The sequence below is a fragment of the Fusarium sambucinum genome, chromosome I, assembly GCF_050947815.1.
Source record: "Fusarium sambucinum isolate potato_lamoka chromosome I, whole genome shotgun sequence".
NCBI lineage: Eukaryota > Fungi > Ascomycota > Sordariomycetes > Hypocreales > Nectriaceae > Fusarium > Fusarium sambucinum.
This window is the reverse complement of record NC_139294.1, coordinates 11,749,694-11,765,526: the sequence shown is the minus strand read 5'-3', so window position 1 is coordinate 11,765,526 and position 15,833 is coordinate 11,749,694. Positions and strand designations below refer to the sequence as shown.

Genomic DNA, 15,833 nt, shown 5'->3' with positions numbered 1-15,833 from the left:
GGGCAAATGTAATATAAATTGTTTCCTCAACTTTGCGATGTGACATTGTGATTTCACCTTGGTGAGTGCTTATCTTAAGAGGCCCGACATCATCACAGGTTGGCAAGAATGTTCTGAACTTCTCGTAAGATTAAATCAACTTACATACTCTTTGATGCATAGTCTAGACGGGTTTCAGAACCTGAATAGAATAGTTGAGGCTTTAATAGCGTATGAAATGTCAGTAGAGCATATATACTAGCTGACCTAGACCCTCCTCTAGTCCGGTGACATCGATATCAGATTGCATGCACACCCCTCACCGTAGCGTCACGTTACAGCAACGTACCCGGTGGCTGCATTCGAGTTGCCATCGGGCAGTTTGAGCTGTCTCCGACTGGTCGCTCTGCTAGTTGGAATGGTACACACATGGCTTTAGCTCTCCTTTGGAAAGTGTTTAACTGCTCCGGCCGGGAGCAGACCCAGAGAATCTTCAAGCCATCCCAGAACCTGTCTTCAACTGATCTCGTGTTTGCTTTTGCCGAAACCAAGATGGTAGGTGCAGCGAGGCCTCTAGATTGGTAACCAGTCTTATCCATATGAGCTGACATCGACAAGAGAGCTTAGATGTCATCGCAGATAAGGTACAAGATGGGAGTCACGGCCACTGGAAGACATCAGCGATGGATTTGTTTAATAAGTTAATAGTTGAATTGATAGACAGTTTGCACAACTCTTTTTACCTATTTTCAAAGCCAAAAGGGGCGACCGCCTTTGAGGTTCAGAAGATTCGAGACCCTTTGCCAGTCTTGTTACAGAAGGAATATTGCCACTGGCTCTCATGAAAAAGGTATTTTCGTTAAGTCACTAGTACCAATTACTGTGCTAACACTCACCGCTTGATAAAAGCCCAGAACTGGTACTTAATATGCCTTGGCCACTGGTGTAGGACGAGAATGAAGGCTTAAGTCGGCCATTCCAATATCAGCCACGATTTATTCCAGACCAGGTCAGTAAGTCTCTTTTATGGCTGCCCCGAAAGGACTAGATTACTAGAACCTGTAACTAGTTAAACTTTAATTCTCTACTTTCACACAACTTTAAAAACTTTAATTCCATAGCCGTTGTAAGGTATGGTTACTGAGTATGAGGCTGAAACTAGTTGTGGCCACTTAGTACCTGACTAGCCAGCCCCATTCTAAAGATTGCAGTTCTAGATTCTCCATACTATCTTGGAATTTATTTAATCTCATACCCTTTTCCAGCTTTCTCGTCTTAATCAGTAACCATCTTCTTTACTTTTCTCTTTTTTACAGTTATAACATTATGCATATCTCTACTCTACTCAACCTACTTCCACTACTTGGCCAACTAGTTCTGTCTGATACCATTGATGAAATATGTGGTGGTGTCGATGGAATTATCGAATGCAAAGGCTCATTTGACGTACCTGTTAAGGCCAAGTTGAAATACTGTCCTCAAACGATCTTCGAGGTATGCAACCGACAAGCCTCCTATATACAGGATAGAATCTTAGCTAATATGAAACCTCACAGGTTGACCCTTGCAAGACGAAAAAGACTTTCAAGTATCCATGTCCAACTTGGAATGACCCATTTAAGCTGTGCGATGGCGAGACCTGTGTGCCTGGTAGGTAAAAGCTGTGTAATGTTCTGTTGTCCTCACCTAATTACCACACTAGGTACCATTGAAAAGATGGTTAACCTACCTTGCGGGATCAACATCATGACAGAGAAACGCGGTGTCTGCCAAGCCGTACGCGATACCTTGGGAAATATTGGCAATGAATTTATTGACAAGTCCGGTGCCATGTGTGGCTGCGTTCCCAAGGTCTTTAGCCTCATCAAATCCGGAATTTGGGATCGCATTGGTACTGTCGCCGGACTTTTAAACATCGACTCAGTTATAATTACTGAGGTTATCCGGCTACAAAAGGTCAGTCTTGTTTACAACCGAGGATTCTTCCAATGCTTATACGGATAGTGCATTATCGACAAGAAGTTAGGCGTTAAGGATGACCGCGATGAAGTTATTGAGGAACAACTCACGCCTGAGGGCGGATGGGTTGTTCTTCGTGCAAAAGAGGTACCGCAAAACACCCTATCTCAAAATTGAAATGGTGTCTCACATTTAACTAGATTGATATTGCGACATATGCAGAGATGGTTGCGGCCATCTCTCCTTGCCTTTCTGGAATATGTGACCCGACTAATATTTCATATTTCTTTACGCGGTATCTCAAAGATACAGCAACGCAATTTGGTCTCCAGCTTCCAAAAATGCTCCTCGAGTGGATCAAGCTATTTGAGAAACTGAACAGTGTCGTCGTCGCAATAAATTCCTCATCCAAAACAGTCGCGACAAATATGGTAATCGTTTCCAACAAAGTGCGGACTACGCAGAAGGCTACTTGCACAGGAAAACTGTGTGTCGGCGCTGGGATCTCAACGTTCAACAAGAAGGGTATGCGTCCCTCGATCAACTACATCAAAATGTCTACTGACTGGTTGCAGTTGCGAATGCTATTGCTTCAACCCAGGCCTCGATGAACATGCAAAATGCCGCCTCTGATTCCGCAAAGAATGCCCTTGTGATGGTGGAAAGAACTAAAAGGGTCATCAAAACCTCCGAGTCGATTCCACAGGCGAGCTTCTTCATCAACTTGATTAAGAGTGGAAAGCTTTCTAAGCTTGAAGATATAGGTCAGGCCATTCCGCTGACCACAGATCTACCTGAAGCAGTTGCAGAACTTGGGGGCCTGCTCTCGCCTATAGCTGATCTCGCCACTGGATTCAAACCTTTGTCGGAGAAAGCTTTGGCAGCTGTCGAGGAGGTTATTGCCTACCCATGGAACAAACACGCCAAAGAGCTCCAGGCAGACTCTTCTGGAAACCTCAAGAAAGGACTCGTTGAGATTCAGAGTTTGTTCAAGACTCAGCTACAAAAGCCACTAAAGGATGTTAACACAGGTGTCAGCAACTTACAGGTTCTTGCAGAGAGCTCTCCTGTTAAGCCTGGAAACTTCCAGTATGACTCAGGTATTGTTAGTTATAACCGGTGGACTGAACTCGCCATGGATGTTCCATGCATGAAAAAGGCCAGGAGTAAGTTTGAGCTTTCCGGGTTTAAAACATTCTATGACTCTCGTCAGTTTTACAGCTGCAAGTTTGGGCCCCAGCAGATCCCTTGGCCTGATCATTACATTCCCTATATTAAGTTCAGAGTTGGCTCTACTGATAGCTAAACAAGAGGGGAGGAATCTACGGTATGGATATATACGAAGTAAATAAGACCTGTTTTCCTATCAATGTCCACTTGTGATAATTAACTATTAGTCTCGACTGATAAAACGGTTTAGAGAGATAAATGAGAAAGACGAATACTAAACATAGTATATTTTTTTTATGGTCACTTAAGTTCTTGCCCAGGCCTTCTCAATTTCCTCTAGGTTTTCAAGAAATGTTAATCTGTCCGCGCAGATCAAATTTTCAACAATGTTCAAACCAAAGGTTCTCTCAAGACAAGGTTTTCCAGCCTCGGTGCGAATCATCGAGTCAAATGACCATCAAACTCTGCTTCTGTCGTGAGAGATTCGTGATCTTATTAGCTGGGATACGTTATAATATAAGTGAGTAAAAGACTCATAGATAAAATACATATACAAGTACTAGATTATTACTCCACTGCTACTGTCAAAGTAAAGAAGCTTGCCATAAATGAATGTCTCTAATGTAATTCCATTCGGTCTTATTTCTTTTTCCTCATTAGATGTAATTACCCTTCTTCATCTAGGACTATATCCTAATCTTATATAATCTTATGTACTATAAGTTGTAATTGAATTGGTTGACTTTAGGGTCTATTGGTACAGCGATACCTTTCTCAATGTCTTGCTGTCACTCCCATAGTGGAGAATTTGACAAACGTGACGTTGAATTAGGAAAATTCCTGTCAACCTTTCTCGCTTCATCATGTTGAAACAATAGTTTTATGGGAACTAACCTCAAAAGATTTGAGTTGCGGCTGCTGATTGAAGTAAGACATGTAACCTCTATACTGAGTCACGTGACTAGATCTCTCACAATGTCATGTGATCGTCTTGGTGTGATTACACCAAATCACACTATCAACATTTCCAACGAAGGCATGACTTAATTATATATTTACCAATATACTATCGGCTAACTATAACTCGCCTTCGGGATAAGACGTAGCCATAATGTCCATAACTGAATAGCCAGTTATTACGCGGTATAATTTCAGCCCAGTTTAAGAATATTTTACAATGGCTATATGTCAGCTTTAACCGGAAAGGATTTGTAAGAGGCGTTAGGACATAAGCTATAACAGCAGGAGTATTGATGTGACGAAAGCCACAGGATGGCTTGGCCGACATTTCGGGTCGTATGCATCCCCTAGGTGGCGGCACCGGTCAGCAGCTGAAAACTGAAGCGTCTCCGATGCGGGGTAATAAGGTAAGGACGAGAGCAGTCTCGAATGTGTTCAAACTAGCCGCCGTATTAACTCATTTCTCTATTATCTTAGAGCGTTGTCTATATCATGGCTGACTTAGGCTTCGGCATCGCAGGGCTTGTTGGCACAATTGATGCCTGTATCAAGTGAGTTTACTCCTTGCGTATGTGTCCTTGAGACTAATTCCATACTCCTAGGGTCGGGAAATATTTGGTTCATGCTTATAAGGATTATGATCAAGCCGACGCCAAAGTCAACGAACTCTCTGTGAGAATTCAGGTCTGTTGGTCACGAATTTCCAGTCAGTTAGAAATTGCGAGGGAGTTAGAGGATGGGATGACTGATGATCAGCGGGAGCTTCAGTCTCGAATTTTGCGCATCCTTCAATCTAAACTGGATGCGGCGTCAGTCGTGATATCCAAGCCGGATAGACATGCAACCTCAAAAAGAACCAAGGCTCTCCATTTTCTGAATGTCCGAGACAATCTTGAAAGTACAGTGACTGATCTCGAGTCCTGGCAACAACGCTTTGAACCTTCTTGGTTCCATGTCATCAAGACTGGGCCTCGAACTGTGGACGGGGTGCTACGAAATGTAGCTAAAACTCGACCGCAAGACCACGAACAGCCGGCTCGTGAGGCCTTGCGATTTCGCAGGGCTTTTGATAATAGCGAGTCCCCTCGTCTCCCAGACAAGGTGCTTGAGAATCTAGACCATCAAATAATCCCATACTGCAAGGCTCAGGTAGCTGTGGAACGAAAAGTCAGCAAACGGTACATTATCGATACTGTCTCTCAGGAAACCGTCAAACTAAAGGATGCTCGCGAGCTTGCATCGCGACTTCGAGACTCAAACCCTTTCACTTTTGGCATACTCAAATGTAAAGGGTTTGTACCAGTACAGACAGATGCAAATCTTACTTTTGTCTTTGGAGTCCCGGAAGGCTATTCCACAGTGAAGAGCTGCAGAGAACTCCTTCTGTCTGACCTTATCCCGGACTCGCTCACAAAGCGCCTCAAGATTGCTCGGCAGCTTGTTACCGCAGTGTACTACGTTCATCTGTATGAGTTCGTTCACAAAAACATTACGCCCGAGACGATCTTGATTCTAGAGTCGAACGAGGAGCGTGACGCAATGGTTGTATGTTTGGTCGGATTCCAGCTTATCCGATACGCAGATGCACAAACCAATACTACAAATCCAGACCGAAAGGACACCGTCTATCAGCATCCATCACGGATGGGCAGTACGGCAATCGATTTTGTTATGCAGCATGATATCTACAGCCTCGGAGTTTGCCTTCTAGAGATCGGCCTGTGGCAATCTCTTGTACATTATGAAGGGGACAAGAGAACGCAGATATCAGACATGCTAGAAGCCACCCAACTATCCCCGACTAACTCCAGCCAGGACACTATCAAACAGACATTGATTTCACTGAGCCGGTACCAGCTCAGGGCCACGATGGGCGACATTTACAGCAAATTAGTCCACACTTGTCTCACCTGTCTAGACGAGGGCAATGCGGAGTTTGGTGACCCTCGGGACTTTGAGGACCAGGACGGGGTAGAAGTTGGGTCGCGGTATGTGAAGAAGATTATGGATGCGATGAGTGTCATCCGTTACTAGGGCCATAGTTGCAAGATTGAGTATGTTATGGTTAGAAAGATACTTATCAGTGTTTGGCATATATCAATTTGAGTTGAACTATACAATGCACCGTTTTTGATGTTAAACAGCTAATTGATATCGACTGTGCTCTACAATCTATTGGTTGAGGAACAATTAAAGATTCGAGCCCTCAAAAACCAACATGAGACAAGTCATCTCATGGCGTCACGTGTCTGTGTAACTTCAAGGGAGTGATAAATATCGGAAGAATGAGAAAACGCGCTCCGAAACACGACTGGTAGTTTTCATAGAAAGCACGACTGCCTAGCTGTCTTACATTTCCCCCGCTTTCCACCCTCTCACCAACCTGTATGCCTCCACGTCTTATGGTTTTGGTGAATTCAGTCGATTAATTCGCTCAGGCACTCGTTTCGTACATCCAACAAATGAATCCCGCCTATCACAATGGACGATAATCTTCCGGATGTTGTGCGAGACTACAAACTGACGACATGGTACGACGGAAACGTGACCATCCACCTCCATGATGACCCCGATGCACCACCCTCATCTCCACCACGACAAGAGCGTTGGAAGAAAGTTCGTACCCTAGGACACGGTGGACAGGGGGACATAGTTTTGGAAACATGTATCGATGGTGGCCGAAACTTTACTCAACGCGCTGTCAAGAAGATTCGATTTCAGGATAGTGACTCGAAACGTCGTTACCAACGAGAGCTTGCAACAATCGTCAAGTTTTCCCATGACAAAGTATGTATAGATGATATTGAATTTTAGTTTTGTTGAATTTTCTTACTGCGATTGAGGATAACTGACTTGGGAAATGGCTGGGCAGTATTCGAAGTATTTTGTGAAATCGCTCGGCTGGTATGCGTCATCAAGTAAATTATATATCGCCATGGAGTACCTTCCTGCAGGTGATCTATGCAACTTTGTTCGCGAACGCCAGCACTTACCCGAAGACGATGGCCGTGAGATAACCAGTCAAATCCTATCAGGCATTGCTCTTATGCATGCGGAAAGGTTCTCCCATCGGGACATAAAGCCTCAAGTAAGTACATCATTAGAAACGTTGGTTTGGTGAAGTCCTCTATGTACCTAACAACTGCTATTAGAATATTCTCATTCATCGACATCCAGGAGGTATTCCCTCAGGTTCCTGGTGGGTTAAGCTCGCCGACTTCGGTATCAGTAAGAGGTTGGGACCTAATACAAACGTCACTTCTGTATCTATCGGCACTGAACTGTACATGGCTCCTGAGTTACTGCGACCTGGTAAAATCAGACACCCTACTAACGACTACCGAGCGGCAGACGTGTGGGCTTTGGGAATAACGGTCTTTTTCATCTTGACGAACTCTTTCCCATTCGAAAACACGTCCTCCACGATGAAGTATGCAGAGAATCAAGGTGAAACCTTTCCTCAAGGGCCGTTGGATTGTTGCCAAGTGAGCGAAGATGGTCAGGTTTTCCTTCGTCAGGTAATGAGGCCCCATCCGGAAGCAAGAGTAGCCCTGGAAGCAGCAATGCATCATTCGTGGATTGGAAATTTGTTACCAGGCATTCGGATCTCAGGAGAACACAGCCGGTAGGCCTTGACATATCTACAGTTTCCTGGACTCACAACTGACCGGCTTAGACCTTCCACAGTATCATCCAGAAGAAGCTCTTTCGATAATGGAAAAGGCCTGACATCTGAAATCTCCAGATTAGCCTCCCAATCAGACTTGACAGGACCGTCCACAAGAGTTCCTCGTACTATTGAGCAGACAAGACACCAGACACCAGAGCAGGACGATAGAGCAGTGATAATAATCGAGCACGAAACAAACGGTAGCCTTACAGAGGTTCAACCCCAATCACCCATGATTGAGCACCCCGTGGTGAATGAAGACGACGATTCCTGGGAACAACTCATGACTGCCTACAGAAACGGGAATGTCGAACTGATCAAGGCGATTCTCAACATTGATGTCGATCTTCATACATCAAATAATAGTATTTTAATGCCATTGCCACCAAGAATACATGAGCAGGACTGGCCGCTCAATCTTGATGATAATATCGCCAATGCACAAGATTGGGAGGGTCGTACACCGATTATATTGGCTGCCATCAAGGGTCATACGCTCTTAGCAGAGTTCTTGATTCAAAAAGGATCAAATCTCCAGCATTTCGATCGTCGGGGTATGACACCGCTTATGCATGCGGTTCGGCACGGCCACGAGCCCATAACGAAGGTCTTTCTCGACCATGGTGTTGATGTCGATAGACAGCCTTGCTGCCTTTTTACGCCACTTATACTTGCTGCACGAGGGGGTCACGAGGTCATAGCAAGGCTTTTAATAGCCGCCGGTGCCGATCTCGAGGAGGGCGATGGAGTTATTGATACACCACTGACATGTGCGGCACGGCAAGGCCACGTGGCTATAGCGAAGCTCTTACTAGAGCGAGGTGCTAAAATAGATAGAGGTTATAATAATGGGTTTCCCCAGTTAAAGATATAGTTAAAGACACTTTATTACTCTCTGGTAGGGTAGATTAAGATAACAGGTCTATATATAATCTAGATTAATTATATAAATTTAGCCTCTAGATTTAGCCCTGCTTTAATTTAATATTATAAATTACCTTAATAGAACCCTTATTTTCTAATTACCTCTATATATAGTATCTTTATAGTTTTATATTAATAACCTTAACCTTTTAATTAAAGATATTAATAATATAAATAATCTACTTTATTAGGCAGATTAGCTACTATTAGATATACTTTATATCTATAGCTATAAGGAAATCTTCTTCTTTAGCCTTTAGTTTTTTACTTAACTCTAGCTTTTTATATAGCCTTATTAAGATACCTAGCTCTTTATAGAGATAATATCTTTTAGCTTCTTTTTTCTTTAATAAAAGTAAAAAAAATTAATAATTAAAAGCAGCTAATCTAATAATCTTATTATAATTAAAAAGGTTAAAATCCTAGCTTATTAAAAAGGCCTTTTTTATAAGACTAAAATCCCTTAATAATAATATTATAATAGCCTTAATAGCCTTAAGCTTAAGGTTATAATTATTATTATAATAAAAGTCTATTCTTTTTATTAAGCTTTAATAATATATATAATTTAATTAAATAATTAAAGGGTAAATATATTATATTTATAATATAATTAATACTATAGATTAAAAGGAAAAGACTATAATTAATTAACTATATAAATAAATATATTAACTATCTTTACTTTAATTATATTAACTTTTCTTTAGATTTTAATAAATTAATAATTATAAAAGAAAAATATAATTACTATATATATAGCTTAAAAGCTTTTTTTATATAACCTTTATTATAAAGTTTAATTATTACCTTAATAATTATATATATTCTTAGTAAGAAATTTAATTATTAAGAAAACCTTATTTTAAAATAATAAGTTTTTAATTTATATAAATATTTTATTAAATATTTAAATTATTAAGAGGCTTAGACTTATATTTACTTGCATTTACTAGTAAAGTATAGAAATTAATAAATAATAATAGGTTTAGGCTTAGTACTTTAACGCCGCTTATAGCTACTGCATTAAGCGGTTAAAAAGCGATGGTGAAAATGCTGCTATAAATGGGTGCCCATATCGAAGGGAAAGAAGGGATACTCTATCACTCACCTATGATACATGCTGCATTGGAGGGTCACGTGGCCGTGGTAGAACTGTTACTTGAGAAGGGCGTTGGTATCGAAACGAGGGACATGATGTATGATCGAACACCCCTGCACCATGCAGCATTGCAGGGTCACCTGGCCTTGGTAGAATTTTTACTTGAGAAGGGCGCTGATATCAAGGCAAAAGATGGCTTTGGCTCTACCTCCCTAATACTAGCTGCAAAGGAGGGAAATAAGCCTATAATTAACCTGCTAGTACAGAGAGGGGCCAAGAGGGGCTTTTCATACTATACTGCTCGCCTTTTATATTAATTTTCAGTTAATAAACAGACAAGTACCTAGAATTCATTTTATAAATAGGTTAAAAGATATAGGGTTTAGGCCCAAGTGAAAGGTTATTCATTCAGTGTGATTGAATTTGTTGACTTCTCAATATATTGGTATAGCGATGCCCTTTCCAAAGTCGTGCAGTCACTCCCATGGCAGATAATCTCACAAACGTGACTTTGGGCTATTAGTGTTCCCGTTAACCTCTCTCGCTTTGGTATTCAACGTCTTCCACATAATCTTCCGAAGCTCATGTCCTTCCAAAAATGCCCGGAACCACTCACGTCTGAACCTGGGCAATTGTCTTCCCACGCCGTTGGCATCACCAGCCAACTTTCTCAGAGTTTCAAAATAGTCTTCAAAGTCAGGATAAACAAGGGCAAATTTAGGTCCGTCACCCCGAACCTTGATCCTCTGCTCCTCCCAACTCTCCATCTCTTCCGTCGAGGGTAACGTGCCACGGCCGGCGAGAAGTCTTGCTGCATAAACAGCCTGCCATTCAAAGACTTTGAAGGTTAGACCAGCCTGAACTGCACCAACAAACAGCAAAGTTGGATCATGTCTCCAAACTACATGTTGGTACAAGTCGGGCACTCGGTTGTTTCGAACGGGGACGTCAGGTAAAAAGGGCAAGGTCCAGCTATACCCGGTTCCAAATATGATGTGGTCCACATTTTCTATCCAGTCACCATTTCCTAGATAAACGGTACGATCGACGACTTTCGTGATGGAAGGATGCTTTTTGATATAAAGGTTGTTGAAAGCTTCATCGCCAAAATATCCATTGGGGCTATGGCCGATTGTAATCGCATGAACTGGTCTCTGTGCCACGCTGACCAAGTCGAAAGCGATGTCAGCCGCAGAGACTGATGCACCAACCACGACAACTTTCTTCGTAGCTTGTTAGTATTGATGATGGTGTGACGTCCCATTTGGATAAAGCTCACCTTTGATATGTAGAGATCTCTTCCGCGGAAGTGCTTACTGTGAATTACACTTCCGGGTCTCGACTTCTCAAAAGTCTCGAGTCCTTCGATGAAAGGAATGTAAGGAACAGAGTAATGGCCGCTGGCAACCACTACCGCATCGAACCATTCAGTCCACCAGTAGTCCTGTTCTTGGCCTTCCTTGCGTAGAATGACTTTCCATTCACTTCCGACTTTATCAGCTCGCTCGACAGTAGTATTGTAGGAGACAAGGTCTGAGTAACCATTTCGCTCGACCAAACCCTCGATATATCTCCGTACCACACTCCAGTGACGAAACGGTGTTTGTGGACCATACAACTCAACGGACCGTGCACTTGTTTCTGCTGGAAATGGTTCTTGTGAAAATTGCATGGGAACATGATCAATGTTTGTTTCCAAGTATGGGTAAATTGAGGATTCTGTGAATCTCGGCTGGTCTGATTTTGACGTATAGGTAGGGAGATGCTCGGGAATCGCTAGTGGTTTATCTGCGCTTCTGTCGGCCAACTGAGCAAGGTTCGTCACTGATTCAGGACGCTCAGTGTCGCCAACCCTATATACGTAAATCATGAGTTCTTTCCTGGAATATGATGAACTCACCAGCAACCTCCTGGTCTTTCGCGACGCTCAAATACTCTAATGACATCGAAAACTTGTTCTTTTGCTAGGGCATCTATGGTGATTGCACCAGCTGGTCCCGCCCCAATTACTGCAACACGCTTCACATTCGGAGTTGCCATGTTGCTGGATGTACGAAGGGATGATGTCGAAAGAAAGGCTGCGAAATAAACTGATCAAATCTGACTCTTGATTCTCAAATAACAGTAGGTTTTATCGTGTTGCTATTTCTCATACCCCGCGTCTGCATTTGCGGTTTGACGTTTCATGAATGGCATGGTGTGATGAACAAGGATAAGCACGTCATCCTTGGTACTGAGCTACTTTGGAATCAACGACGAAGATCAATAACAAGGAATAGAACCAAATATTCCCAGTACCGAGGTCCTGGGACTGCAATTGAGATAAACCTTTAAGCGAAGTTGAGCTAAACAACTTGGCATGCAGTAGTCGAGTTTGACAATAGTTTATTGACGTTTGACTTCCCGTTTTCGACTCTAGCGGCGTGGCGTAGTATTGATAACATTTCGATGGCAGATGGTGTGATCCTTGGCCGTCAGGTATGATGATGTTCCTTGCTGATATCAGCTGTCGCATTATCAAAGTCAGTGATGATTTTGCGCTTACACTGTCATTCCGATCTTGAACAGTGGCGCTCTCGTCTTTCTTTCTTATTTCTACTTTTTTGGTAACTCTTACTTACAGAACAACACAGCTCGTGATACTCCCACTTTAAGAAAACAATTAGCGAGCCGATATTGGGGTCGTCATGGCTGTCCAATCCAGAGAAGGCGTACCTGACGAGGGACAAAACGTCGAGAAGCAGACCGGGCAATTCGCTCAGGATGGAAGATCCACATCATCTGAAAATCAACCCGAAGCCACATGGGATCTTGCTGCGGAGGGCAAAGCACGCAGAAAGTAAGTATCATAAACTTCAGAAACCCCAAGACAAAAGCTTACCTTTACTTCATCAGAATCGACCGCTCGGTACTATTCCTCCTTTTCCTCGGTCTACTAGTTTTCCAGCTTGATCGAATGAACCTTGCCAGCGCACTCACAGCAGGGTTTGCGGCAGACATCAATATTGACCAAGACACAATCAACCTAGGGAATCAACTCATGTTCATGGGAATTGTCATTTTCGAGATTCCATGTAACATGGCATTACAGAAGGTAAGACGACAGAGCCGAGTTTGACTCTTGCGGATGGTTGACTGACTATTTTATGCAGATTGGGCCTCGGAAGTGGATGGCGGGCCAGGTTTTAGCCTTTGGATTCATTGCGACAATGCAGGTCTTTATCAAAAATCGCGGTGGATTCCTTGCCCTCCGTCTGATGCTAGGGTTTTCCGAGGCAGGGTATATCCCCGGGGGAGTATACACACTCTCAACGTGGTATACCAAACGCGAGTTGTCGAGGCGGGTATCCGTCTTTTTCTTTGGCATGTTTGGTGGAAATGCAATTAGTCCGATTTTGGCATCCGGTATCTTGAAGCTCGAAGGTGCTCATGGTATCAAAGGCTGGCAATGGCTATTCATGCGTAAGCCAAATTGATCAGCCATATACTGTTCAGACTACTAACGATGAATAACAGTTGAGGGAATATTTACAATAGTTGTGGCATTCATCCTGCTCTTGTTCCTTCCAGGCAGCCCTGACATTCCTCGACCGCTGGTGGGTCCGGGTCTTGTTCGCTTCTCCTCCTCCGAACGAGATATCCTCCAAAGGCGGCTTGAGATAGATGACCCGGAAGGAAAGAGATCCGGAGTTCAAGGACTTGCCATTGACTGGGCGCTTGTTAGAAGAACTGTTCTCCACTATCGTCGGTGGTCCCATTATATTGCAGCCTTTGCAGTATTTTCCACATGGTCGCCTTTGACTACATACACGCCCTCCATCATCGTGTAGGTCGACAACATTCCTGGATGTTTGTCTATTTGCTAACCCGTATAGGTCTCTAGGATTTGATCGGATCACTGCCAACGCTCTTGCCGCTGTGGGAGCATCATTGGCACTCCCTATCGTCTTTTTCTTTGGTTATCTCAGTGATCGGACCAACCTCCGTGGTGGAACTGTCATTGCTGGTCATGTTTGCTATCTCATTACGTTGATCATCGCTAGGCAGCTTCACCCACATGTAGGTAAATGGTCTCGATGGGGCCTTTGGACTGCGGTCAACAGTTTTGCCGTAGGCTATCACCCTGTGTCGAACTCTTGGGTGCAACTCAATTGTCGAGAGGCTGGTGAGCGCAGCATAGCTATTGCGTGAGTATTACCATGTTTTCTCTATAAGTACTAACAAAGCTAATCAATCATTAGGATGTGGGTTATGTCAGCCATTAGTGGACTTATGGTTGGCACTCAGTACTTTCGCCCAAATGACACCCCTTTGTAAGAATATCTTTTGCATCCATACAAAATTTCAACTTGGCTAACTTTGATATAGCTACCAAACAGGTCTCCGTACTATGATAATTATGGTTACTGTTGGTATTGTTTTCGCCTCACTCCAGATTATTATATATGTTGTACATAACAAGAGAGTGTCCCAGGGCAAATATGGTAGCCGAGGGGGAAGTCCACCAATGATCTATACACCATGAGCTTGCCACACATCAACAAGGCTGAATGTATTATCTAGTACAGTTTTGGGATCTTCACTTGACGTCGAGAATTGTATACTGACTGCTCCTTTTACAGATAGAGTATAATAAAGTGTCTCTCAATTTATAATAAGAATATAATGATGACATGATGTCAAAGTCTATTGTTTCGTAATTTCTACCCTTGGGGGACTTCCACGATACAACGTTCCTGATGTTCATTCCGAAAATATCCCTTAGCCTAAAGCAGACATGACAAGCTTGTTTCCTCCGTTAGCACTGATAGCAGCGCCGTTGACCCAGCGTGCCTCTTCACTGCACAGAAACCCAACAATATATGCAACATCATCAGGAACACCAATCCTTTCCGCAGTCGTCGTGTCTCGAATTTGTGCGTCGAGGAATCCTGGTGGCATCAAGTTCATGTCCATGGTAGACTTGATACTATCAGTAGCAGTCAAGCCCACAATGACGCTGTTGAATGTAGCCTGAGTCTTCTTGCCGAAACTGTCGGCAAAAGAACGTGTGTAGGCCTGCAGAGTGGCCTTACTGGCTCCGTATGTTATGGTGGGATCCGGGTTACCCTGGTAGGCGAGCACGCTAGAGATGTTGATGACTCGGCCACCGTACTTTGGAAAATAGGGCAGAACTTTGGTGATCAAGGATACGGGGGCGTACACGTTTCCATGCATGATCTCGAGGAAGTTCTCAAGCGTAGTATCATTGACCGGGAGCACCTTTGCCGGATCCGCCAGGACGGCATTGTTGACCAGAATATCTATGACTTTTGTGCCAAGCTTCTCAAGGACCTCCGAGGTGACCTTTGAGGCAAAGTCAGGATCAAGAGCATCAGCCTGGACTGCGGCCAAGTCCTTGACGCCAAGACCTCGGAGCTCCTCAAGCGTTGCTTCGGCTGCTTTGATGTTTGAGACGTAGGTGATTGCTAGTTTACTGATGCCTTTGCGTGCAAGATGGATGGCAATGGCTTGGCCAATGCCGCGCGACCCTCCAGTCACAATAGCTGTCTTGCCAGCGAGTGACCAAGGTGCGTCAGGGGAAGGGGGAGTAGACATGTCGATGGATGTTGAAGTATGGAAAATTGAAGCTGAAATGTTGAGGCTGTGTGATTGTTGGATGTTTGACGGATTGTTCTTAAAATCTTTGTCGAGCTTCTAATACTTATATTCGAAGAATCGCCGGCGTGGCTGAGGTTGTAGATGACTCTGACCCTCATATTTCCAAACTCCGCAACAACAGGTAGCTGTCAACTAACATTGCCGTGTTGATTAGTACTGGTATAGAGTTTCCCTGGCAGATATTTGGTGTAGCGGTCTGGACGTACTAAAAGCGGAGTGTTGGGGACTCTCATATAAGTCGGACTTAACGGACTGCAATGAACCCGATGATCCAGGCGCTTGGTGAGCTTGAATGCCCCTCGAACGATAGGGCATAGTGTAACCGTTACTTATCTCTGGTATACCGTCTGCAGTGGCATGCCCTACATTGTCACAAGGTCCGATTGCAAAAACTGAGTCTCTGTGTTT

At 43.5% G+C, this 15,833-nt stretch overlaps 6 protein-coding genes across 6 annotated transcripts; 4 read left to right on the top strand and 2 right to left on the bottom strand.

Annotated features, from left to right (window-relative positions):
• Window positions 1-1,305: 1,305 nt before the first annotated feature.
• Window positions 1,306-3,244, top strand: FSST1_006547 (uncharacterized protein; the record flags this gene model as incomplete). Its single annotated transcript, XM_083232927.1, has 6 exons — window positions 1,306-1,473; window positions 1,536-1,629; window positions 1,682-1,935; window positions 1,984-2,085; window positions 2,139-2,463; window positions 2,514-3,244. The coding sequence occupies 6 exons, from the start codon at window positions 1,306-1,308 to the stop codon at window positions 3,242-3,244; spliced, it is 1,674 nt and encodes a 557-aa protein (XP_083089977.1).
• A 1,316-nt stretch (window positions 3,245-4,560) lies between these two features.
• FSST1_006546 (uncharacterized protein) lies at window positions 4,561-6,102 on the top strand (the record flags this gene model as incomplete). Its single annotated transcript, XM_083232926.1, has 2 exons — window positions 4,561-4,619; window positions 4,671-6,102. The coding sequence occupies 2 exons, from the start codon at window positions 4,561-4,563 to the stop codon at window positions 6,100-6,102; spliced, it is 1,491 nt and encodes a 496-aa protein (XP_083089976.1).
• Window positions 6,103-6,549: 447 nt separating this feature from the next.
• FSST1_006545 (uncharacterized protein) lies at window positions 6,550-8,612 on the top strand (the record flags this gene model as incomplete). Its single annotated transcript, XM_083232925.1, has 4 exons — window positions 6,550-6,855; window positions 6,941-7,156; window positions 7,221-7,693; window positions 7,745-8,612. The coding sequence occupies 4 exons, from the start codon at window positions 6,550-6,552 to the stop codon at window positions 8,610-8,612; spliced, it is 1,863 nt and encodes a 620-aa protein (XP_083089975.1).
• A 1,649-nt stretch (window positions 8,613-10,261) lies between these two features.
• Window positions 10,262-11,804, bottom strand: FSST1_006544 (uncharacterized protein; the record flags this gene model as incomplete). The annotated part of the gene is made up of 3 exons (XM_083232923.1): window positions 10,262-10,987; window positions 11,044-11,617; window positions 11,665-11,804. The coding sequence occupies 3 exons, from the start codon at window positions 11,802-11,804 to the stop codon at window positions 10,262-10,264; spliced, it is 1,440 nt and encodes a 479-aa protein (XP_083089974.1).
• A 647-nt stretch (window positions 11,805-12,451) lies between these two features.
• Window positions 12,452-14,289, top strand: FSST1_006543 (uncharacterized protein; the record flags this gene model as incomplete). Its single annotated transcript, XM_083232922.1, has 7 exons — window positions 12,452-12,603; window positions 12,660-12,858; window positions 12,917-13,226; window positions 13,281-13,590; window positions 13,640-13,951; window positions 14,006-14,077; window positions 14,133-14,289. 7 exons carry the CDS (start codon window positions 12,452-12,454, stop codon window positions 14,287-14,289), a joined length of 1,512 nt encoding a protein of 503 aa, XP_083089973.1.
• A 236-nt stretch (window positions 14,290-14,525) lies between these two features.
• Window positions 14,526-15,362, bottom strand: FSST1_006542 (SDR family NAD(P)-dependent oxidoreductase; the record flags this gene model as incomplete). The annotated part of the gene is made up of 1 exon (XM_083232921.1): window positions 14,526-15,362. The coding sequence occupies one exon, from the start codon at window positions 15,360-15,362 to the stop codon at window positions 14,526-14,528; it is 837 nt and encodes a 278-aa protein (XP_083089972.1).
• Between the last annotated feature and the right edge of the window lie 471 nt (window positions 15,363-15,833).